This window comes from Channa argus, chromosome 2 (assembly GCF_033026475.1).
Source record: "Channa argus isolate prfri chromosome 2, Channa argus male v1.0, whole genome shotgun sequence".
Lineage (NCBI taxonomy): Eukaryota > Metazoa > Chordata > Actinopteri > Anabantiformes > Channidae > Channa > Channa argus.
In genome coordinates this window covers 9,938,592-9,965,829 of record NC_090198.1, presented here as the reverse complement: position 1 = coordinate 9,965,829, position 27,238 = coordinate 9,938,592, and the positions used below count along the sequence as shown (strand labels likewise).

The 27,238-nt window shown below is 37.9% G+C and overlaps 1 protein-coding gene across 1 annotated transcript; it reads right to left on the bottom strand.

Annotated features, from left to right (window-relative positions):
- On the bottom strand, window positions 1-21,407 carry slc6a2 (solute carrier family 6 member 2). Its single transcript, XM_067495217.1, has 15 exons — window positions 21,265-21,407; window positions 20,395-20,859; window positions 18,797-18,928; window positions 17,254-17,488; window positions 10,720-10,858; window positions 10,019-10,153; window positions 9,478-9,581; window positions 9,159-9,283; window positions 8,906-9,018; window positions 7,002-7,130; window positions 5,964-6,063; window positions 4,605-4,705; window positions 2,376-2,543; window positions 1,547-1,618; window positions 1-1,246 (listed from the first exon to the last, which is right to left on the bottom strand). Exons 2-15 carry the CDS (start codon window positions 20,690-20,692, stop codon window positions 1,223-1,225), a joined length of 1,875 nt encoding a protein of 624 aa, XP_067351318.1. The 5' UTR covers window positions 20,693-20,859; window positions 21,265-21,407; the 3' UTR covers window positions 1-1,222.
- Window positions 21,408-27,238: the final 5,831 nt, after the last annotated feature.

Below are 27,238 nucleotides of genomic sequence, written 5' to 3'. Positions count from 1 at the left end.
CATCACAGGATATCAAAATATAAGTTGTCATGCACTTAACATATGAATTAAAATACACTGCAGTAAAAGAGGCATATGAAAGTTGTCTCTCATTCATGTAATAAACCCTAACAATACTGCAGCCAAACAAAATGTCAATCGCCCTGTGCGCACACATGCTCTCACTCACAAACACACACAGAAGCACACACTCTGTCCTTCTCTCCCTGCCTCTTCAAAAGAAAAGCCACAGCCATCCTTTTTGAAGTACTGAACAGACAAAAATTACAAAAATGGATCACTTAAGCAATTTTTGTTTGATGATTTTTTTTTTATATATATTTTTTTTTTCGTTGTCCCTTTCACCTTAAGTGAGCAGCCAAGCACTAACCAGGTTAAAAGTTTTTCTTGAACAAATAAAGCCTAGTTGTGAGTCCGGCCTTTCAAAGACTCCAATCTTTGGAGTGCAGCATGTATTTTCCTCCTTTCTGTAACACAATGTGACACAAAAGCATGATATCGGGCCTTTTTTTCTTGTTGCTAAGGAACTTGACCTTGATGCATTTTTGACCGTCAGTTCTTTGACCCAAATATCAAAGGACTGGGTCAAACATTGAGATTGCCATCCACAAACTGTGGTTTTGTTTAGTGGGTTCCTGAGTCAACACAGTTTATTTTAACTTGTCCTTTATGGAGTCATATAGTGTCCTGTTTGATAAGGCACTGACACAGGTAGATAGGTAACAGTAATAAAAGTATTGTAATTAATGATAAGCGTATACAGATAATTAAAAAAAGGAAACCTTTTAATCCATGTTTAGTGTTACACAGGAACATGGAGTTTTTTTTATTTTCGTTTTAGTATCTATCCCTTACAGGACATAACAGTCTCATCACAAACTATAGAAAATCATAACAAATGTCATGATAAGCTTTAAAGGTACTATACATTAAAGAACACAATCATGCCTATAGGCAAACAACCGTTATTTTCCACCATTGCATGTCTGTTTCTTATGAGCTGAATCTGTAGAATGGTTTCAGATGTTACCAGGCATGACCCTGAAATCAAAGTGCTTGATTTTCTTGAAAACAAAGGCCCTGGGTGGTAAATGCACAGGAGAGGGAGGCTGCTAAGAGAGGTTGGAGCCCGTTGCTCTCCTTGTCTGTCCAACCAGTATGGCACACAGGAAGTCAAAACACTATATGTAAGGATGGATTAGGGAATTCTGGGTATTTGTCATCAGATGGCCAACCAGTGTTTGAGCTAGAAAACAGAAAATATTAGGTTTGTTTAGACAACTTGTGGTTGCATCCTTGTTTGTGACTTGATGTCCTACATTTTATGTTTAACTGACTTGACTGTATGTTGCTTTTCAGGCCTACTTAACTAGGCACTGGTTATTTTCTGCATTCTGAAGGTTTACACCTTTTAGTATCAAATACTTTTTCTTTTACATACTCTTAAAATTTTACATTTTTGTAATTACTCTATTTAAATACAGAATAATTTTACCCCTCTAGCTAAGTGTATATTGTTGGAAAAAAGTAGAAATTTTCTCCTTACTTTGAATTGCCGTACATTTCCTTCTGCCACCAAATGATGCTCGTGTTCTGGAGTGATCCCATAGGCTATCCTCTGTAAAACAATATTTTTAATCATCCCCAACACAATATTTAAGGCATATACAGGCAGTCATAAAACACACCAACCTTGTAATGCAACTCAGTATGTATTCTTTTTAATTGATTGATAGGTAAAGGATTGCCTTCTCAATTTACTTTTACTTTTTGGCTGGTTGTACTAGTCATTGTTACAGACTTTATCTCATTAGCACTATCAGCGCTTTATGAAGAACTCTGGAGATGTTTATTATAGTTACAATAAGGATGATGCAGCTAAAACATGATAGGCAGTGATAGGAGTTATCAAGAAGAGCCTGTGCCCTGTGAACTGAGAGGAATCAACCCTGACTTTTAGATGAGTGCAGCACTGGTCGGCTGTTAAGTGATGAAAGACTCTGTGGTGCAGTTAATAGCTTTGAAGCGAGCGTGTCATCTCAGGGTCAGTGTTGAGCTGAAGGAAACATTTATTTCTAAATCAGATTGTTTTCAAGTTTTGCTATAAAGAAGATAATACTATCTGTACTATTGTCACAAATGCACTGCCTTTACCACTGATTACATTCGGCGTGTTTTAGTATGTATCCTATTTTATTTGTATTATGTGCGAGTGCAAACTCTTCTCGCAAAGTGTCAGTTTTTTTGATACTATAATTCCATCCTTTTCAGCAACCATCTTGAAAGACATTTAAGGCAGTAACTATTCAGATGCCTAGAAAAAAAGGCACTTAGGTCTTAGAAAGCAGATTACAATTACATATTTTGATACTGACCTCTTTGAATGTTCCTGGTGTGGTGACAATTTTATAGATTGCGTATAAGGGCACAAACAGCATGGAAGACATGGCCACACCCCAGCCAACTACATTGGACCAGTATGGGAAGGCGTAGTCATCATACTTTAGGCCTGATGAGTTCAGAGTACTGGCTATTACCACAAACTATGAAAGAGAGAAGAAAGAAAAGAGAAACACACATTAGCAGTATTAAATTCATTTATATGGTTATTGTTTGTGGAATAAAACATGAGATGTGAAAGAAGCTGGGGGAAAATGGAGAAAAGAATAAAATAGACACTAGTAGAGAGCTGAAGCATCTTTATCCAGACAGGAAACCCTTAGTAAAGTCCCTCTGCATTTCCATTTAAAGTTCTTATTCTTGAAACTGAATTGAGTTGGACATCTGTGTCACTGTAACAACGTTTATTTCCTCTGTGTAACCTGATTCACTAATTCTGTACTAATTCATGACTCTGCAATAGTATGTGCAGTCTGTCCCTTGTAACATCTGCAGTTGTATATCATGGAGAAGGCAGGATTCTCATCCTTTTCTCATCCTTATTTTAAGATTAAAGAACTCTACATAGTATTTGTACATTAAAATGTCAGCTTTGACACCTGGAGTTTGAAGAAAATATTCTAGTTTCTAACCAATCTTGGTTGGATTAGGTGTAAGAATCAAGTGGTGCTTTTAAAATCAACAAGTTGGACTTTACGTTTGTCAGTCCTATTTCAAACCTCCAGAAAAATGCTATGTCCAAAAAATGTTTTAATAGCAAAAACATCTATTCTTTATTGTTGTTGTTCCTGTTTCTCAGTCTGGTGAAAATGTGCAATGCCACATAACTAAGTACCCCTCATAACCAGACTATAGATGGCAGTAGTGAGCAAATTTGCGCTAGAACGAAGAGAAGAAACATTACACTGTGCATTACACTGTGTCTTGAGGTTTTCTTTTCTAAAATGTAGTCAAAGTTATGTCTACTGCATTCACACATTGTTCAACGTTGTAACTAGGATTTGTAACATCTAACTCACTCATACACAGAGAGAAGAAGCTGCTCCAAAAGTTTATTTTCCTATGCGCTAATCTCAGTGGTGTCTTGAAGAATTCATATCCCTTTGATTTCAGAACAGAAATATTTATATTTGCAATTGTTACTGTCTCTTGGGACACTCTGAGCTCTGCTTGCAATTCATCAATACATGTAACACAAGTTGACACATTTACATAATCGATTACATTGACGTGTTGCCTAACCCCTAGTTGTAACACTGGCCATGCATACTAACCTTTGTCTGAATTAAGTGCAATACAGTTAGTCCGTTGTGGCGAAAAAACAATTTTTCATCAATTTGGGGGACGACCTGTGACTGTAATTAAATGTCAGATGTGCACAGTGTAAATTACAGTAACTGTGACAAGCTAATGTGTGGAAACAGGTTAAGAGCTATTGCGTTATGAACAATAGGAAAAACTGAATGGTTGAAACATTATGTGGGATCACTTCACACTCACTGAAGGACTCATGACTGACTAATTATGTTATGATGTCTCTGCTTCCAGTTTTGGTTAAGATGTTTCTTTCCAGTAAACAGGTTGACTTTGTTTACTTTAAGAAAGTGGACCCCCTGTGTTTACGGTCTGCTAGCTTAAGCATTAGGAATGTGATTGATAGTTTGTGATAATAGGGCACATGGTTCTGAAGTGGGGATGTACAGTAATATTACAAAAAACAAGCACTCCTACAGTGTTCAGAAGAGGTAGAGCAGGATCACAGTTTAGTGCATTGGGGCGTGGCCCACTCTACAGGATAATTTGGGGTCCAGGTCGAGACTCACTACTGTGTGCATTCTCAAGATTAAAATTGGTGAATGTCTTAATGTCTGTGGTCTCACACATTTTAAAATCTGTTAACATGTGTTAATGTGCAGTGGGCTGAGCACAATTTTGAAGTTACACAGGTGGTGTAGCGCAGAAAGTGTAAGTTTTGTTAAATTGTAATGACATTAAGCATGTGAATTTTGTGCAGCTGTGCTCATCCATTTAGCAGCACCAGAACACTACTGTTTAATACATATATGGGAAATATTTCAGTTTGTCAACCATTAAACAATTTTAATTGTTAATTTTTTTGATAGGATCGCCTTGGGTTTAGAATTAGACGTTATTGCTGTCCAGAAAAACAAGCACAAAATTAAAATAGTTAAAATTTCTCTTACCAACAGGAAAGCTGGGCTGACAAATTTCCAGCACAGTCTCCAGTAGAGGCCTGGCTTAAAGCCCACCATGCGCTCAATGTCTTCACTGAAGCGGTCCACACCTGGGGAAAGCATGAAAGGTTACACCACACGGGTTACTGTGGGAAGTGAAGTCATGCATATTCAACATTTAGGCAGTGTAAACTATAGCAAGCTTTTTGTGCCAAGTATGCAGCCTAATTGTGCACAATAGGATGTGACACAACACAAGATGAGTTACTCCCTTGCAGTCTGATCAGGGCTGACCTTAGTTGACCTTACACATCATGTGTCTTTCACTTATTTAGTGGATTAACTCATCAAGTTTTCCATGCTGCTTTCCATTTTAGTTTTAAGTTTTTTGCTCTGGTTGCACAATTGCTTTGCCATGGGATTCCATTTGAGATTGACCCCAGCAGCTTTCTGAAACGGCTTTTCTGTACTTTCACTACCCCTTTCCTGATCGTCTACAGATCATTAGGACATACTGGAGACCTTTATAGGTTTGATGTTGTAAGCCTAAGCATGTAAGTGCTCTTCTACACATTTTTCCTTGGGTCTTTTTTGTATAATTTTATATTTATAGTTTTTACCTTGCTTAACAAACTGGTTACTGGTTACTTACTCTGTCAACAAGGGGAGTCTGATGTTAATCTGTGGATAGATTTTTATTTTATAGCATATAATAGAGCTGGGACAAAAAAAATAATTATGCCTGTCATAATTTTACTATCTTTTTGTGGTGCTCAACTGATTGGAGACAGTTACAGTATAAGAACAGCAGCTGCAACTGTGTGTGATGTAGGAAACAACATGCCAGAACAAAAACAAATCAGTCATCCATCAGTGTCTTGTAAAGCAAAAGTTTGACTCTCTTTCTTGCAAATCACCATTCAGTGATTCACAATTCAGTTTTAAGGTGTTTCGACAGCTGTTTGGGCTTATACTGCACATGCTTTATGAAACACATGCAAAGGCAAATGCAAACTTGTAGGCTGCATTACATATATGTAGATTTTCTCACCAATTCGATTTTTTTTCTTTTAAGTCAATGTGTTTTAAATACATGCTTCTCTTAATTCGCAGATATTGTGACATTTTAATTTTTTTGGCTATATATTGTGTGTTGCACAAGTGTTACGTGATGTATATCAGAAACGTGGAAAAAATATTCTATCGTGGGATGACCACTTATTTCGATCCTCCTGGTATATACTGATTAACATTTGGCAAGTTAATATGTGGGAATTAGTATAAGGGTTTTCATTTCTTAGTTTCACTTGTCATTATTGATGCAAATGTGACAAAAGAAATTCAACACCAAACTACTACGTTTCTTACCATAGAACCATGACACTCCAATGGCCTCGATCAACACAGCAAATAGTATAGAAGTTCCAGCTGCATACTTGTCTAATAAGGTCAGCACATAGATCCCACCCTATAGAGAGGAAAGAAAATTGAAAACCTAGAATGACTGACTATATATGTTGTGTATAAATTTGAACCTTTAGTCTCAGAGACTTGATACAATGCACTGTATGTGCTTGTTTTGAATTTGAGGTGAACTGGATAAGGAAGTGGACTTACAATTTATCTTTGATTTATCCTGAATAACACAATCTGTATCTTGTCAGAGAACTAGCATGGGAAAGGCATAATTCATTTTGCCAATTTTATTGATTTGCTTAAGGGAAACCATGTGAATCACTAACATAATACCTTGCTGTCTTCAAAGGTCATGTTTCAGTAAGTCTTTACCCTCGGTATTTATACAATATGAAAGACAAAGGACTACAAAGAAAACAAACACCTTGTTTAGAGATATTTAAAAAAAAAAATAAAAATTTCTGTGCACTTTGTACTTTCATTCACACAAAACTCAGTTTTAGGTTCCTGTAAATTAACCATTTAAAAAGCTAACTTTAAGATAGTTGTGTTGTTTTTTTCTTGTTTTTTTTTTTTTTCAAATGAAGCAAAATATGAACATGTGAGCTAGGCCTAAGTTTGCATCCTAGAAGATTTAGTTAAATTATAATGTATCGATCCAGTTGCTCTTTGATAAAACTTCTGAGAATCAGTCTGTCCTTCCAGACATTGATGGAACGCAATTAGAACCTATTGTTTTTAATGTTTTTACACTACATAGCTACTCAAAATACGTGAGTATTGTAACTAATATCTTTAAGTATTTTATTAGTATTTACTGTCAAACTGCCAAGTTTGTTGTTGTTGTACACTGTACATATGTTATACAGCTAGCTATTTCTTAAATAAGTCAAACTGCATGAGCAACTGTTATGTTGAATGTGTGGCTTTAACACATACTTTTTACAAGTATTCAGTGTAAATTTATTTCAGTGTGAAAATTATACTGACATTAGTGACACAGAGCAAGGCAACCAGAAATGTTCCAAAGGCTGTGAGGAAAACGAAGAGCTTCCGGTTTCTCTTGAGGATCTTGTAGTCATCCATCAAGCCTGTGATGACTGCCTCCATGCCACCCATCTGGTGGAAACATACGGAGACATAGACATGACACTCAGGTAGACAGTCCCCTTGATCCCTTTTGAGCTTGAACAAACAAGGATGTTCATTTATGTGTTATCGCTACACCTCTTCAAAATTCTCCTTCAGTATGCTTATACATACAGTAATATTAAAGAGAACACTTTATGTAGTAATTGGGGAAATCCCAATCCAAATCGGATTCCTTTAAAGTTAGTTATCTTCTGATTCAGGCTGATGTAATATTTATTTCAACAGTGAAAGTTAATTAAAAATGTAGCTGACACATTTAACTAAAAAACTGAATAATCAACCACGACTTATTTTTCAGGAGCTACCTTTATCCATTTTTGTTTTGGTTTGCCAAGTTGTGAGGATTCAGCTGACTTTATGTTGGTGAGTTATATATTTTGACAACTAGGGGTGGGAATTGACAAGATTGTATTGATGCTAGTGCCGTTATCAATTCTGCTTATTATTCCACCTATTGATTTTTTTTTTCTGATAAATTTTCTGTGAAGAAAAAAGAGTAGCCATCAACAAAGGAAAAAAAGTTTTTTCAATGGGCAAGATATCTTTGTGTTAGTGATCACAATTAGCTTTTCATTACTAACAAAAACCACAAGAACACTGTACATTAAGGGTTTTTACATAACCTCAAACTACAAGCTGGATGGTCAAAACTTGGGTTTTTTACACACACCAAAGCTTCTTGTGAAATGGATAAACCAAGCTTTTGGATTGGCCTTATGTCAGCAAAAAAGTTCTAGGAAATAATTTCAAGCCTAATATTGCAATGAAAGACAGGTGGGGGTATCTAGACTTTTGTTCATAGACATAGACTTTATGTGCTTTTTATGCCTGCACAGTATATTATAAAGTGTTTTGATACTTCACTGTGTTAGCAAAAGTAACTGTACATTTTTCTTATAATTTAGGGAGTATGGCAGTATCTGTGCATATGTACACTCTAAGACAACCATAAAAAAAGTCATGCTGACCATATCAAAACACTGTTTACTTTATGATTTATTACAAATTGTTTATCAAGGAGGTCCACCCACCTCCACACTATTATTTGCCCTGCTCATTGAACAGTAGGGTAGAGTAATCAAAGTCAATAGTATTCTCATTTGGTATAAAACCTAATAGGTGATACTTAATTATTACTTATTAACTTTATTAAAGTTTGCTTCATGGGCAAAATACTGTATTAGATATAAATGACAAAAAATATATATTAAGTTAACATTATTCATGATATATCCTAGTATGTTATTTCCACATCATAGCACACGAACTGGTCACAGTACAAAGCATCGTCAAGGCTCAATATTCATTAAACACCGGTGCTTCTGATAAATGTCAGGTTTAATGGGCAACTCAATAAAGGAAGTCAACAACTGCTACAGCATGATACATGGGAATAGTTTGCTGGAGGGGTTTAAATTCAGTGTGTTTGCTCTTGTCTGTGCATGCACCTTTAAGGTAGCACAATTGTTCTTAGCAAACCAAAAAAAAAAAAAACTATGGAAAAGCATGCCTTGTTTGAGACGGAGAAAGTTCATACAAAGACATTTTACCAATCTCTGCACAACCCTACAGGCCTAAGCTCTATATTATATTTACCTTATATTTACAGGTAAAATATTCACCTGTCTCACTCTTTTATGTGCTCTTTAATACATGTAAAAACTAAGACTTGAAATGGTTATTTGCCACATACTTGTATATTTTGTATCTATAAAGCTTTCTGAGTGGTTGTTGGGACTCACCGAGCTGTCTATGCCCAGAGTCAGCAACATGATGAAGAACACAAAAGCCCAAAATGTTGAGCCAGGCAGTGTAGAAATGGCCTCAGGGTAGATTATAAACACCAATCCTGCCCCTGCACGTACAAACACAGAAATGTGCTCACACAAAAAATATGGCTTTCATAAACAATATGTCTACACAGTGCAATTTGTATTCATGGCCGAATACTCTTCATCCCCAATCATTTCAATATGTAAACAAAAACGTATTTACCTTCTGTTGCCACATCCTTTATTTTCACGCCTTGTTTCTGAGCCATGTACCCAAGCACAGAAAAAATGGCAAACCCTGAGATGAAACTAGTGATGCAGTTCACAGTGCTAGTCAAGAGAGCATCCCTAGAGGAAGATTAAAAAAAGAAAGTTATACAATAAGTTTTCCATTTCTAAAATCCTCAGTTTTCAGAACTGAGCGATTTTTCTACACTTCGGCTTCTGTTGTAGCTTGGCTCATGACTCACCAACAGCACAAACAGCAGGGTGTTTTGTTGCTTTGGACTATCAAAAATCCGGCATACAATTCAAGTTCTTACCTGTAGCAGTTGTTGTCAAATTTGTTATAACTGGCAAATGCAATAAGCACACCAAATCCTGCTCCTAGTGAGTAGAATATCTGGGTGGCAGCATCAATCCACACCTACCATGGAAATAAGAAAAGCTTTAAATTCAAAGACATTTTCTTCAATTTATTTAAAAACTACATTCCACTATATGATCTAAGTACTAATTAAATCAAGTACCACAAATATTCTGCAAAACGTAAAAAATGTCTTAATTAATAAACACAATGCCCACCCCCTCATACTTTAAGACACTCTAGCCAGTAAGATATAGTAGTACAGGAAGAGAGCTCTCTAAATGCACATAGCCTCAAGAACATGCTACTAATGAAATAGATAAAGTCATAGATCTGAGGTTAACACAAAAACACAGTTCATCAAATAATAAAAAACTCAAGGTCCAGCATTAAACTAGAATTTCACACTCAAAGCAACAATGGTTTTCTTTTTCCCTTTACTGATCCTATGATCTAGTCAGATTATTTCCAATGCTCATGAATAGATTGTGGCTAACCTCTAGATTGTGGAGCTGCTTGAAGTCAATGTAGAGGTAGGCCCTGATACCATCCATGGACCCTGGTAGAGTTATGCCCCGAATCAACAACACAAAAAGGACCACGTAGGGCATTGTAGCTGTAATGTACACCACCTGAATACACCCACAGAACATACAGGTAGAAGGTAAAAGAAATACATCATATAATCCCCCTTTTTCATTGAAGCATTCAATAAATAGAGGATGTGGTTGGCAGTCGACACTGTAATCCACATCCTCTGTTTATAAAGGATGTGGTTGACAGTGTGTATTTAGAAAAAAGAAAAATCCTACTTCCCTCACTCATTGCCAGGAATTGTAAGATTATGTGATATGCCAAAGAGCATGTAAAACTACTGTAGGAACAAGTACTGTACATGCTATTTTTCTTGAGTACAACTAATATGGCATTTTAAATGTAAAGAATTAATGCAAAGTGTAAATATGAGAGCATTTCTCTAAACCTGGCCATTTTTATCACAGCCTCTTGACTGAACATTATTGACCAGTACCAGTAGCTTATAATAAGCGCACCTACAGTATTTCAGCGCAATTTGTCTGTAACAAAATCAGTATTTAGTGGTGTGTGTGTGTGTGTGTGTGTGTGTGTGTGTGTGTGTGTGTGTTAAAAAAAAACAAAAACGGGAAAGCATCAGTTGTTTGCTGATCTAACTCCATACCTTTCCTGAGGACTTGACACCTTTCCAAAGGCTGAAGTAAAGGATGAAGACCACCACAACCAGACATAAGGTCAGCTCCCAGCGAGGCAGACCCAGGTCCTGGATACCCTTGCTCTCATGAAGATGCAGCACACCCCTTCTACATAAGTACAGACACATAAAATGTTTTTTCATTTTCCGCCGACATCAGTATTTCAGAAAAAGTAGTAATCTTACTATATATTCTTTTTTTGTATAGTTATCTTTTAAAGTAGAAAACGGCTCAGCCGACACAATGCAGTGGTATTTTTTTGGCTACATCATAACAGATGTGTTTTTGTTGAGCAGGCCCACCTAGGATTTACAGCAGACGGGCAAGTCTAAACAAAACCGGGTACAGGTGTAGGTACATGAGATAGAGGTAAGCAATGTAGTAGTGGACAGGGGTTCTCTAAGGACATGCATTACAATACTCCGCCTTAACCCATAATCTACAACCTGATGTCATGTTTTATTATTATTATTTTTAGCTTTAGGTTCAAAAGACTTTGAAAAAGGTTAACTGTTATTCCAAACTAACGTAGATGAAATATCTCATGTAAAGTTATCCATCTTTATGAAAGCTGTATGAAATAGGCCTCTTTTGTTTGGCTTTTAGTTTTATACAGCTTTTTCTTACCAAACTCAGAATAAAGTTCAGTAAAGACCTCTGTTATTGTTTTGTCAGATCAAGGTGAGCATTCAAAGGTTTGAGTGTTTTATCATGAAATAATAAGACTGTGAGATAAATGTGTCTTCCTCCCCTAGATGAAAAAAAAAATGTTTTCAACTGAGTTCATTCCTTTAATGTCTGCTCAGAGTACTGGGAAAGAATCACATGACTGCTTCTGTAATTCTGTAAGGTCTAGCTTTAGATTGTAAAGTTCCCTGTGAGTTTGTTGGGACATATTGGTATATAGCTGGAAATCCACACATACATGCAGTAGACGAGTTATCAGTTTTTTCCTTCAACTCTGACATATTTTGGAAGCGTGTCTCACAGTTTATGACTGCATTGTTGCAAGTCCTCCAACTTTAACACCCAAAGATGTCCTACCCTTTCATATGGGTTAATGAACCGTTTTGTTGTAATAGCGCTACCACATAGCGTACACCACATTGCACCGCAGCCAAATCCCGGAGTTGTCCTGTGTTTTGAAAACCATCTATCACCTACAACTGGTTTCTGACAAACCTGACAAGGCTCTAAATATTATGTGATGGTGGCTCATTGACTACTGCTACTAAATTTGGGCGACCGGTAAGACACATCTCTTCGTCATTTTATTAAAGAACATACTCATTTCACATAGGGGCAGTCTTGGGTAGTTGTTTTTTATTATAGTTTTTTTTTTTCTGGGCATATCCCTGTAGAATGGAGAGGCAGAAAACGAGGTGACATTGCTTCATTAATGTTGTCTCTAGAAGAAATCTACCTGAGGAGATCAGGTTTCTCTATTCCCCTACTCCAATTGCCCAAACCAGCTTTCCCTTTTACATGACCCTAAATACATCAGCTTTCCCAAAGAAGCTGTGACCTGGTTCCTTTAAATGCATGTAATCGCACTGCAAGTGTCCCAACCTCTGGCCTATTACTGGGGCATTGGATATCAATATGATAAAGTGCCCTTAAATTGCATAGAGTAGCTTATTTAGCCTACTAACTATCATCGGCTCCCTGTTGGTTTTAGAATTAACTTTAAGGTTCTACTTACAACTTTTTCCGCTATTTACTGCTTAAACACTGATTAAAGCTCTTTCAAGGAATAAAGATGTTTTATAAGAAGGTACAATACTGTATAACACGGTTCACAAGGCATCAGCAGATAAAAAGATTCCAGTGCAGAACTCATGAGGGGAGACATGAGTCCAACAACAAATTGTTACTGTAGGTGTCTTCCAAGAAGTGACAGGGAGTGGAAGCAGGGTGTATTTAATTTGGGTATCTGTATGCTGCAGCAAATCATTTAAAGCAAATCATTGATCCAAAGCTTAGTTTTTAATAGTTTTAGTTGGCATGTATAATGTGATGGGTTGATAAACAGCAAAACTGGATTTGGATCTGATACGCAGGTTATTTGCGCAACAGAGTTACACAAAAATGTCAGAAACACACAAACTAAGTACATCCAGACACGTAATCCAAAAGGAATGGAAGGATCTGTGCAAATCCTCAGCATTAGTTTATCTTTGACAGATAATACGTTCAAGGTAGTAAGGTCTTTGGGGAGGCAGATAGCACTGTAAATGCATCAGTTTGTTTGGGGAAAGAAGTTAGAGTTTAAAGTCTGACCTAGAGATTGGGTGTTGTGTTGTAATTGCCCAAGGCCTCTTTGTTCATCAGATTGCATTGATGGTGCACTGCCAGTAAATGCTCTTTTTAACATCAGTTCAGCTTCCTTTGGCCCAGTTACTCTAAACAAATTTATTCTTATCGTCTCTCACCAGGCTCTTTATAGGTTCTTCTAACATCCAATGTTGCCATTATTCGGTCAGTGTATACTTGACGCTGGCACACCATTGCATGCAGACCAGTCTTTATGTTGGTTACAGGGCGAGAAACGGAGCACGAGAAGAAAAAATTAAAAGGGGTATCAAAACACAGCTGAGGGGTTCTATGTGAGCTCCACCTGGTTTATTTGATTAATAATAAATGGTTCTGACCTTGTTATTTTGAAAGGATGCTAATATGCTAAATCGTGTGTGAGATTGAAGTCAAAGCAATCTTCTCAAGTGTCTTTGTAATTAGATCTTTTTGTTTAAATGAGGGCTATTTATCAAGCCTAGTTATCCTCGACAGATCACATGCTTCAGACTAGATATATACACAAAGGATATGAGTACATGCTAATGACCAGAATTGGTGGTGTCTGTGGTCATTTTTGATATGTGCAAGGTAACTTTTTCATCCGTAGGTAATGCATAGGTTTTGAAGTTTGCCTGGAAAGGCAGAGCTCGCTCAAAAACTTTTAGAAGGGAATATCTCTGTACTGCGGTCAGTGCTGGCTTTTTTTATTGTCTTGGGAGGCATAGACAGCACTTCTTCACATTATTATGAGTGTATCTCTACTAGAAAAAATAAAAAGTCACTGTAGATTTAGATGGTTGTCTGTAATGCAAAACTCACAGTCTTAGCAATTAGCTGAACAAGTAAAAAACAGGCTTCATAGTCATGGTAGGCTACTGAACAACCACAACTACAGCAGTGGTTACGACGTATGGGAGGAGCCAACATGAGACAGAAAGAATGTTATCATCAAAAAATTACACCATTAACAATTTTCTTTTTACATAGCGTAATTACTAATTACTCTATGCAGCATTACTATGTTCAGATACCACATATACTGTGGTTAATTTTAATAGTTTTGTTTTCTCCCCAAACTGAATCTCCTCAAAATCTTTTGCATTTTCCCTTTCAATCTCATGTTAGCGCTACACTCACCAAGACCTTAAAAACGCTACACTCACTAAGACGTTAAAAAAGGGGGGAAAAAACTTCTTCCCCAGAGCAGTGAAAACTCTGATGGAAGCATGAACTGTACTTTGCACCTGGACACTCCATCCTTTTTATTCCTCCCTTTTTTACTTCTTTATCTTATCCCTTTTTCCCTTAACTACTTTGTTTATCCTTAAAGGAATTACATATGCTTCTGTGAACGGATTGCCTAAAGAAGAATTTTGCTGTACAGAAATGCACAGTGACAGTAAAGAATCACCTTATATTATCTATGATAGACATTTAGCATTGTCTTTGTGCAGCAGGAAGGTGTAAAGCACTAAAACTTGGAGCTTCTCTGTTCAACTTGAAACTGAGAAGCTTGATGAATATTGCCAGGACGTTCTTTGGTCAAATTAAACCAAAATCAAATGGGGTCCAGTTTGGCACAGATATAGCCAAGATGACTTCAGTGATTAAATAGTGATTACATAGTTTGCTGATATTGGGCTGAAAGGATCACTGGAGAGGAATTGTTTAACAAGACAGTGATTCTAAACACAATTCAACAACTAGAAATAAAATATTGTTAAAGCAGAAAAATGTGAAAACTGGCCTGACCAAGTGCTTAACTTTAATCCAGTATAACTATTAGTTTAAAGTTTAAAGCAGTCATCAAAATCAGATCAAAATGTCATCAAAAATAAAAGCTTAAATAGAGAATAGTATCACAGTAATGAAAGTCTATTGACTTTTGATTTAGTTAGTGCAGTCAAACAATTTTGTATTTCAAACTTCTTTCTTTGGTCATACACTTTGCCTAAAACCACTGAAATCACCTTGAATTGAGAGCAGCTGTAACTATTTAACATTCGAGTGGTATTGCTAAGGGCTGAGGTGTCCTCATATTAATTATATATTGTTTTGTTAAGATGATAAGCTTGTCTACAGTTTGAGAACCTTGTATTTCTAATAAGGAAATGTATTCAAATGGAGTCTTATTTTGTGGTCATTTATTATCGTGGTCATTGATGTAATGATTCAGTTTGTTAAAATACACAAAGTGGTAGAATATGAACTTAATAATACTGTATATACTGGATTAATCACATTAGTTAGTCAATCCGAGCTCCACTAACTAGAGAAGCACACCTGGTGGCATTAACTAAAACAGACACAATATTCTGTTATTGTATTACAGAACTTTGTGTATTCTCTTACAGAATACTACAATTTGTATTGTGGTAGAATTTCACAACAAATGCTCATGACAGCAGAAGACGGGGGGATCAAGAGGGATTGTGCATATAGAAGAGTGTGTGAGAGGTGAAGCAAGAGAACTGTTGACTCAGTTGGCCTCACTCTTCCATGCTGTGCTTTGGCATTGTTCCTGTGCGCAAAGCTAGCTGTAATCAGAAGGATTTGTTATCCCCTATGGAGCCCAATGCCTTGCAAGATCTGTCTTGAAGTACCTTATTGTTGGCAGCCTGTCTACATTTAGATTTACTGATTTTTTTTTTTTTTTTAATTTCCTATAAGTGAAGTGTAATATTCCACCTGGAACATATGCTTGGTTGTCTGACTTTCTAAACCTGGTTCGAGCAATATAGCATTGCTTTTTGGAAGGTCTGTAGTAATTCAAGAGGCTGGAGCTTTTGTGTGAATACTGACCTCCTAATGGACGGTACGAGCATTTGACTACTCTGAATATATCAAGTTTCAAGATTGATGGATGTTGAATGATATCCATAGTCCTGCAAAGTGGGAGTGGAATTCCAACAAGCTCAATATCATGCTCAATATATTCTGTGCGTCACTCTTAGCATGGGTCCCTTTTATTGTCCAAGTCATTTCACAGACTTCCTCTGGGCTGCACAGTCAGACTTCACAGAAGCCGAGGAAGAACTGGCTGTCTTTGAAGTATAAACAGATGAGGCTTTTTCCATGCACTTCAAAGAGTTAAGTTGAACTTATGTATACACCTTTGAGAGTGCAAACATTTCTGGCTGGATAAATTTGGAGTTCCCTTCTCACGTTTTAGTCACTGGTCACGTGCTTCACAGGGATGGTGAAAGGTTGGTGTACATCCATGGGGATGTCAAACTGTACTCAGACTGTTCTGACATCATTCACGAAGCAAAAACGTAATCACTTCCATGTGGTGCTGTTGTTTTGTGGATTGTACTCATTAGTGATTCCAAATTGTGCTGGCAATAACTGTCCAAATAAAACAAGTACTGTATCCACAAATACTGTAGACGGAAAAAACATCCAAAGATAGTCTCACGAAGGCCGACTGCATTTACTTGCAGAAAAAAGCTTTGACATTTCTGCAGTCCCAGAAGTACCAGGAAAAAAGAGACTGTTCTCCTGTAAAATACTACTAAGTTTTGTATCAGCCTTCAAACGTTACCATTGGGCATCATCGAGTGCCTGTAGTGAATTTATGACAAACTCCCGACACTTAGACCCTTTGTTTGTCAGGTTAAGGCTAGGGTGGTTGGATGCATCACAAAACACAGGATATTCACAGGGGAGACCCCTGTTCGAGTCTAGTGTGAATCTACAACTACTGTTATCACATGACCTGTGATATGAATAACGGGTATTTTTGAGAGTTTAGTGCAAAAAACAGTGTGTCAAGAGACTGCATCCACCTTTTTTCTGCCTGGCACCAAAAGAGGTGCAGTTTTAACAGACGCCTCAGTCTTTCAACAAAATCCTTCTGTGAGTTGTATCACTGTATTTTGACATTTAATAAATAACTTGACTTTTGATTCCAAAATCATCTGTTTAGATTCTGCTATCAGGTCTTAATACTAATACTGCCTGAAACCTGCAGTTAAGCAAACTGAATTTAGATAGTGCTTGTTTTGTTTTGTTATTAAAAATAAATGAAAACTAGGCTGTTCTCAAGAAATGTAATTGATTCTGGTCGTTGGATTGTTGTGGTGACTAAAATGCAGCATTGCATTTCTGTTAATACTTTGAAAAATTAATGTTACCACAGAGTAGATAAGCTACACGTATACCTATAATTTCATGCAATCTAAATAATGCAATTCAAAGTCACTTACTCATAGTACTCTGCTGCTGGAGTGGTCTTGTGTTTGGTGTAAATTCCACTGATGTTCACTGATTTGTTGAAGTGTTTGGGGTCAGTGCAGTTCTGGCTGTTCCAGATGTTGCCACAGTTGAGCCATGGTAGCTCACTGGTCATGGAGGAGAACAGGTAGTGGAGAGACCATGCAATGATGACATTGTAGTAGAAGCCAACGTACAGGGCAATGAGGATCACAGTGTAGCCCACACCTAAAGAACACAGGCTTATTAGTGAGGAAGATATGATATGGTTATTAATGTAGTAACATTTTTTTTCTCATTGCTGTTGTCTTACACAAATTTCTGTGCAACGTTGGATGATAGTAAGTTTTATAATGTGACTAATTTCCAAATAATTTGCACCAATACACACTGCAACCCGAAAGCTGATGCTAAAATATCATTCGTCATTACCAAGATTTTCTTTGTAAAATGTTTATTCAAAAAAGCTTTGCCTTATCTTTGACTATGTACAATATGCAATAATTCTATCTATTTTTCAAAAGGTAAACATATCATTTCCCCAGCGATGTTGTGGAGGGCGCAGGCCTATAAACAGTATTAAGCCAGCCTCTCAAAATTCACACACATCCACTAGGTGATAAAGCATACTTTTTTTAATCAATTCTGGGATGAGCTGTTTTGCCTCCGCTGGAATGTGATGTCCCTTACTGTACACGAAAACAGAGAAGTCCATAAAGTCATCACCCACTCATTCTAGGCAGGAAAATAACAAACCCTCCTTAGGGCTGAAACCAATAAAAGCGAAAGCTGGGGCTGATTCAATAGTGCAGGCAAATGTGTTTATCCAACGGTATCAAATAATAATCTATTGAGTAAGAAACTACAAAAGGAAGAAATCATGTCTAACAATATTTACAGTTGCAGTTTATAAGATGCATGATTGTACATTCTTGCTGATTTACACAAAAAACTAATGTTACTGAGAACAGTGTGCCAACTTTTTCTTTACAGCAAAGTGCATGCGAAAGGGGGGAAAGGTTTTGTTTGATTGTTTTGTTAATACAGAGATGCTGTAATTAACTCAATGCAAGCTTAATCTTATGTTTACACAATATCATTTGCAATCAGTCAGTTTTTTTATAGTCTGCATGAAGCTTTCTGGTAATAATAGATCTTGCTTTATTTGATGTATGTGGTTTTCAACTATAATTCTTAGCATGCTTAGCATTAGAAAGAAACATTTGCACAAACACAGATGGGCTTTAAGGTTGCGAGTACAAATGTGGAGAGAGAGAACAAATACAGAGTGATAAAACACAGAAAGATGGGAAGTGATAAAGATTAGATACTGTGCAAGTGACTCTTAAGGACCTTTGAAGCGGAGAGGGCAAAGGAACAAAGGAAGAACAAAGGAATTAAATGAAAGGGCAAGACACTGAAGAGAAGCAAAATAGAGCATGACGGAGTAACATTTAGCACAGAATAATAGGTTAGAGAAAGACTGAGGTAAATAGACACGCAGGTTCATATATTTGTGTGTGCATAACAAGTCACCTTTAAAGATGGGGCATATTTTCCAAACTGTAGCTGCCCCTTCCCTGTTGTACTGGCCCAAGGCAAGTTCCATGTAGAACAGTGGCATACCCGCAATGACCAAGAAAAGAATATAGGGGATCAAAAAGGCACCTGAAAGAAAGTAATAGAAAGATTTGACACTTTACATTTGAAGTGTTTTCCTCCCTGATAGTGTGACTTCTTTTTTTCTTACAGTAAAAAGGATAGATGCTCGATATGGAACTAAGTGCTAGATAAAAATAAATCAAAAAAAAAAGAGAAGAAGTGGTGTTGAAGGCCTTGGCATTCTTGTAAAAATAACACACTATATCACAAAAGCAGGGAGCTCTCACGGCTATTTTCATGCTGTGCACATCCACAACAAGAAAATGACCTCTCATCATTAATTTGCTATTGACACTGTCCATCACACATGACAAATTATCTACAGTGATGAAGAAATCGTGCTGTGGGCCAGCGTGATTGACAGGGCAGTGATGGAGTTGACCCTTTAAGCCACTGAGCACAACACGTTTGCCGCGTGAATAGACACGCAGGCAAACAGGACAGAGCACACCTTCTAGTGAGCACTCTGTTGTCCTGAGTGTTGAAGGTAAAACAACAGTATCTAAAACAGTCCTTTGTTGATTCAACCACACACACTGTATTTTTATTTTACTCGCCACAGGGCAGTTTTCAGAGTTCGGTTTTGAAAACACTGCAAGTTGGCAATTTGTCACTTTATTCACACTTTTTGAGCTCAGACCCATTTACACATTTCCTTTGGTCTAGGGACATAAACCTCACAATATGTTTTAAATTATATTTAAAACGGGCTCCACTAATGTCTGTAGGAAAGGAGACATTTGCTTCACTAAGCAAGTTAAAATCTTTTCTTAGTCACTTTTACATTTTTTATTACAACTGAATGTGGCAACAATAAACTACCTTTAAAACTATGTAGTTTGAAGAAAATGTTGCCTGTTTTTGACAATATGAAAGGAAAGAACCCAGTTGAAATTGTTTAAACCAACCTCTTGGTGGTTTAGCTACACACATACTGAAGTGCCACTGCGTACAAAGCCCCTTTTTAATAGTTGAAATAGTTTCATATAGTTTAGATCTTGTATGGAAACCTGTTTGTTTAAAAATATATTTGACAGTTTGTTGTAACTGTGCAAAGAGATACTGTCACTTATCAGTCTCACATTATACAGTTAAGTTAGTGATGTTTCTGTATGCGCATGGCTTGGTTTAATGAGGTATTTCCTTTATCGTGCAAATCAAACGCACCCGCGGGACTATTAAAAAAAAGTGTATTGAATGACATTAAAGGAGCTGAAAATAAAATAGTCTAACAGAACAACAGTGCCGTATGAACTGTACTTTGTCAAGACACATTTCGAAAGAGTGTGAATGTAAAAACCGAAACGCATCGGCACCTGACCCCCTAAAAGAAAGAGGACACGGAGCAACAGTGAAGAAATAACCAACTATCTTTTTTTGCTTTGAGGATTTTGACGCGCCACAAGTTTTGTAACTTCATTAAAGTATCCGTAAGTACACGTTCTTTGATCGTAAATCCGTATTTTACTCACCTCCTCCATTTTTGTAGCACAAATATGGAAATCTCCAAACATTGGCCAGGTCCACCGCGAATCCAATGACCGACAGAAGAAAGTCTATTTTCTTGCCCCAAGTTTCCCGTTCTTCCTCAGAGGTGGATCCGGGATGACCTGCGCAGTGGCCGGGCGTGGGAATGATGGAGGAGCTGGTGTACTGGACGCCATTCTGGTCCTTCACCAGAATCAGCTCGACCTCTTTTTTCTCCAGATTGCACTGTTTCAGCGGGGCCACCGACGAGAGTTTGTGTTCTGGCATGACCTGGATATTCATCTTCTCTGCGGTGCGTATGAAACCCACGCTGGCTCTTACGGCCCCCTGCGGGTTCTGGCGGAGCTGGTGGTCGGTAAGCTTGGACGAGGACGGAAATCCCGCTGACAACAAACGAATAAGCCAGTGTTCTCCACGGAAACTACAGCACACAATTCAGCCTACATGAGCTGGAGGAGAGGAAGAGAAACAAAGAGTTTGGCAGGTTTGGTGTTCGTGCGTAAAGTTGCAGTACAATTACGCACAGCGACATATACAGGTCAGGACTGCCAGGGGATAATAAGTGACATTATTCGTCCAGCAGCAGACAGACATAATGTTTGTGTGCCACTAGCAGTACAGCATTGAGATAAAACATAGTATTTGTAGACGGATGAACAGCGGCACAACAGGTGTCAAGTGAAACACTCTTCACGATTCCGCCTCTACGTAACTGAGCGCACTGTGCGACTCAATCAAACAATTACTTAAAACATTACTCATAAGGGTAACGACAAAGATAAATGTCTATTTGAATACTGTCGCCGCTGCTAAAGCTTTTTTAAAGCACTGAACTGAAAGGCTTCCCTCCGTACTTGGTAAAGCTAGGGACACCTCTCCATGAGTCGATGCTGCTGTTGTCCAGATGCATCTGAGGAACGACTGCCCATTCTGAGGCATCTAGAAGACTCGCCTTCTCCAGCACAGGCGATATTAAATGCGAGCTTTTAAATCTGTTTCCTCTCTCTCTTCCACGTGATATTTTATAATTGAACACTTTCTCTCCAGTTTGATGTCAACTTGGCATGTACGGTTTATGTCGTGGCTCAAGTTCCCATAAACTTGTGCATTTGCTTCTGACTTGACCTGCATCAGAGCGGAGAACACAGAGGTCTTAAGACATGTTGTAGCGATTTAGCTTTTCCATAAATCAATTTTGATCAGGAACAATTTCTCGAGCTTCGTTTTTTTTTTTTTTTTCACATCAAGGTAAAGACAGACCATGTCTTTGGGTCTCAGACTGGTGTTTGGATTTAACATTTTACAGGTGTCATAGGAACACTTTACCTTAAGCTTCACATTAGTGCTAAAATGTCACACAACAAAACTTTTTTTTAATCTTTTAATTTGGACTTTATCTGTTTCTTCTCTGTACTAAACTGATTGAATTACAGTTTTCTAAGAACCCGTAAAAGCATTGTGCTCCATGTGTAATTCAATTCTACAGCAGCTTTTGCCCGGGGCAATGATTTCTATTAGATATGGTTGATCAGTTCATCCCATTAAAGTCAATGAATGTCCCCTTTGCTATCCAGTGCTTGTTTTTATAAAACCCTAATGGGGCTGGTTTTGGGCATTTTGTTTGTGAAGATTGAATAACTGCAGTGATGGTAAATCAAAGGACCAGGTAGCAAGGAAGGGAAATGTGCTATCATTGTTGTTTCCCCCTAAATTTGTTATATTCTTTTGCACTTTGTTTTGTATTATGCATAGCCAATAGTCAAAATGTTTTGTGTTGTTTTGATGACTGGGCAGCATGCAATGGCATGAATTTGTGATGTGATGTTGTGCATTCAACAACAGGGTTTCTTTAAAACCCAAGAGATGGTTAGTGAACAGTAGCATAAACAACTTGATGGTAACTATCCCTCAAACGCATGTGTATATTGCACTTTATGTATATTGAGTGGCAAGTAGAATCTCAACCTGAAACCTCGACCATCATGCTGTGAGCACTGAGGGGAACAGAACTGCTCTAGGCAAAATGGTATCATCCTTCACCTATTACCTTAGATCCCCTCTTCTGACTGAGCCATAGTAGAGACATCACCTCTTGCTCTCTCTAAAGGTTTGGGTTCTCGCGTGTCCAGACGCAAGCTCTACAGCCACAGTATGAACCTATGGAGTTAACCCAGGCATTTGGTTGGGTGGACAGCAGCAATCGTAGACTTCGTTATTATTTTTTTTGTCCTTTTGCTTCTAAATTTCTTTTAATGTGTTCAGACAGCCACTGCTACTGTTTTATTGTGCATTTCTGGGGGGATGGAGCCTATCCCAGCTGTCATATGGTGGCAGGTGGTGTACACACCGGACAGGCCACCAGTCCATCTCAGGGCCAACACCGAGAGACATACACAGACAGACAACCATTCACATCTATTTTGCAATTTTATAATCACCAGTTAACCTAACATGCATGTTTTTGGACTGTGGAGGAAGGAGGAAACCCACACAAGCACATGCAAGCTCCACACAGAAAGGCCAGAGTTGGCCAATGAGGCAAACCCTCAACCTTCTAGCTGTGAGGTGGCAGCACTAACCACTCCACCACAATGCTGTCTTTACACATATACATAGAAGGAAAAAGTTTCTGACATTTTGGGCCTTTTTTCTCACAAATGAAAAAAAAAAGCAAATTCGTTGTTCCTTAGACTTAAAATACAAGATCATTACCACATGATTATCAGGTCATGCAATGAGTGTAGTTTGTTTTGTTCTAAACCTTTTTAAAATTCTCTGCTTTAATTCTCACCAGACGTCATGAAAGGCATTGTGTAATTAGGTTTCTCCGTCTGGGCTTTAATAGTATCTGCAAGGTCTTAAGTACCTCACTAATGTCAAGTCTTTTTTTTTCCCTACAAACTGCATACATTCAGTGAGAGGAAATAGCAGTGTTAGTCAGTAACCGTAAGCGCTCAGCACATGTGGGAAAGAGAGTGTGGTACCAAAAGGTGCAGGCCTGTGTACTAAACTCTTTAGCAGCATCTCATGCTTAAACCAGCACCCACAGTGCAGTTATAAATGAACCTGCAAGACTGTGTTATCATAGTCCTTAAATGCTTAAAAAAAATGTTTTAAAAGTTGCTGGCAGTCTCTTGCACAAATCCTCGTGCACCTGGTGACTATATACAAGTTGAGTTTGAATAGATGGCACAAAAAAGTAGTATTTCCATACGGATATTTATCATGTTTTCTTATGAAGTTGTTGCATAAAATATATTGTAGAAATATTGGTACAGAGGCTGAAGATGTTTTTCCTTGAATCTCAGTGTGTTTGTGAGTTTGTTTGAAACTTATAAATGTTTCTATAGCTGACACGTGAGGACAAATGTTTTTTCCACAACCTTCACGAAGACCCATCCTCGAAAATTACGCAGGAAAAGTTGTTGCCCCTCATCCAAAATCCATCTGGAAAAGAATCAAATACTGAGATCCGAAACACCCTAAACACTGAGCAAGAAAACAAACCTATGGTGTAGATACAGTCCAGCTACTGGGCCGCTGATGTTTCATACTGTTCCAAGCCCTGCCCTCATCAAGACCTTCACTCTTCATATAAACCATCACAGGGGAAATGAGGAACAATCACTTTTCCTGGGAAAATAATTGGAGAGACAAAATCAACAAGGTATCATCTGGTGCGATAAGGAAATGTAACAATGAGGTTTGGAGGAACTCCCCAAAGAGCTGAAGGGGACAGATTGCCAGGCCTAAGCCTGCAGGAGTCAAGGGTGATGCAAGAAATGCCTGTTGTGTGTGGATGTGAAGGCATCCACATCATGCCAGTGTCTAGAGAAGGAAACACCCATCAGAATTTAATTAAATCGTTGCATTGAGTGGCTGGATCGTAGCCACGTCTGCTCTGAGAGCGGACAAAGCAGCGGGTCCATCTTTCATCTTCTTTCATCCTTCCTTACAAATTTACATTATGCTGCCAAGCATTGTTCAATTGCAGAGAATTTTTGTGTACATTATGCTTCCTGAATGTTGCCAAAATGCCCTTTACACCTTCACGCGAATACAAATTGTCAATGTTTCTTTTTAGTCACAAAAAAGCATGGCATCTTAGTGTGAGCCTTGAATTCTGTGAGTGCCATAGATTATTCGTCATCTATCAAAGGCACTGTCTCAGTCATGTGCAAAGTAGAGAAGAGAATGCATTTAGGTATATTTCATATTTATTTATTTAGTTTTTGCTCACTCAAAATGCACCAGAATGTAACATGAAGGCTAATGTTTATGGGCACTTTGCTGCATCTTCGTTTCCATATTTGTAAAGCAGGACAAAGAAGGGGTCACATGAATGTATATACACACACCCAGGTATCCTGTATTATAAGCAGGAAGGTATTCTATAGGAATATAAAGCCAAAATATTTCTAAACTTTTTTTCTCCTTGTGTAACATTGCTAAAATATGTTTGTACTAAGGCCCCTATAGAGTCGATCTTTTCCACTCCAGGGATAGTTGTATGATGAACATGGAACATTTATTTTATTCCACTTTTCTCAACTTAGCCGATAACCAACAAATTCTACGATACACGTTTACGAATAGTAATTTCATAAATACATTTCTCAACGTGAGTCCTAAATCCACACAACACGTTAAGAAACCGTGTGCCTCCACAGCTACACACTGAACCTTTCACTTCTACATTGTTGCGGTCCCCACTACCTGGAAGTCAGTTCCTTTTCCTCCAGTTACTGTCTCTCTTGTTGTCCACGTCTGTTCCGTTCAATATCTGAGTTGAACTGAACTCTCTAATAACAAAGCCATTCTTATGCCTTGTCATTAATGACATCATCAGTACTCTTATACGTATACTTTTTAATCTAATTAAACATGTATAACATAAACAAAAGCACAGGAAACCCTGGTTGCCCTAATTGTGCTCCAATATTACAAACATTTACAAACATAATATATGAAACAATTACTAAATTACTTCTGCACAAAAAAACACAAAACACATCATGCAATAACCTATAAACATCATGACTATTCTTCTGTGGTGTTCTCTCTTCTTTCCTCTGGTGTCACAGGTTACCAGCATTTAACACACTGTAGGAGATCAGTCTTTACCACTGTCTCATTCGGATTCTGATACCAAGACAGACGTTGGTTATGGGTCTATTAAACTTATTGGTCCTCGTCTTGATACGAACCTGACGGACTAGACCAAGTTGTTCTTAAAGCAGAGGAAATGAATGCTACTATTTCTGCTGGTAAGACTTAAATTTGTTTTTTTTGGTTTGAAACATCTATCAATTCCAAAGTAATTTAACTGCTCTTGACTTTGTATCCAATGAGACCACCTTTGGGCAAGATGTTCAGGCACAGTCTCATCCCATCCCAATCTCATCTTGCAAAGCTTCTGCATATTTTTCCTGGCATATAAATCCACAGGTGCGAGTATTCCCAATGGATCATACACTAAGCTCAGGATGGATAGAATCCCTCTACTGGTGGGGGGATTACTATGGGTAACTACTCTGAACTTGAAGTGATCTCACTGAATGCAACATTTCACTCCCAATAGCCTTTCCATTAGAAGTGCATTTTAATCCAGATCTAGGTCCATTATTTCAATCGCCTTCTCCTCCTCTGGAATGGCTGCTAACACCATTTGGTTGTTGCAGATTTATTTATATAACCTAAAGCCACCCATCTGACATCTGATCCCATCTGATTTTAGGGAGTCGTCAACATAAACATTTCGCAAAAATGCATACGAAGTAATTACTTTGTTGCCCTTTTTTGCATATTTTCAGACAGGAACTATGACAAGAATGCCCTCAGATGCTCCTCAATGCTCCCAGACCCAGCATTGAAATGTTGGTCACGTCTGCTGTTCACAAATCCACTGATCACTGCCTGTTCATCCTTAACAGGTGTGTTTTCCTTGACTTTCATATGCAGCAAAGTAGGGTGTGTTCTTGAGCAGATCTGGGAGTTTACTTCCTCCTGACAGCGTTTACTCATATGTCCTGAATCATATGCCTTTGCCCTTGACAAAGTCAATCTTATCCTTGTGAGAAGAATTATGGATTTTTTTTTACAGTGTTCAAAGGTATGTTCTTCATGGCAAAAAGGACAAAATTTAGCCGGGGCTTCAATGATACTAGAAGTACCTTTCTTGTTAGAGCTGGGCTCTACTCTCACATCCTTTTGAATATTTACTTGCTTTGCAGTGGTAATGAAGCTCTTTTTACTACCACCTGCCCTGCTTGGCTTAAAACTTGAAGGGCACTTTATGTGATCTTTACATTTTTCTATTATGTCCCCATAGTAAGGGTGCAGTGCAACCTGGGATGTTTGTTCACAAAGTCCACTAGGTCTTTAAACATAGCCTTACGTTCGCTATTCTCATAAATGTCACAAGCCACATTACTCAACCTCTCTTTCAAATTATATGGAAACTTAGAAACAATCGCCCGCATATTGGATGCAGCATTAAGCTCCTCCATATATTCCAAATCTGTCATTAGATTTACAATTGGTCCGGAAAAGAGCGACTGACTTCAGCTCTCTACTATCCTCAGCCTTAATTGTCTGCCGACTTAAGGTCCTTCTCCATGTAGGCTAGAGACATTTTATATTCATTGCCAAAACGCTCCTTTAAAAGTTTCTTGGTGTTTTTAATATCCTTGGCTCTGTTCCATGTGAAGACAACTTCGCACCACCTCACTGGGTTGTCCAGTGCAGATCGCTGTCATCCCCAGTTTTACTCTCCACCGTGTGTTCCAATGCTTTGATGAAGACTCTATAGTCCAGAGGATCTCCACT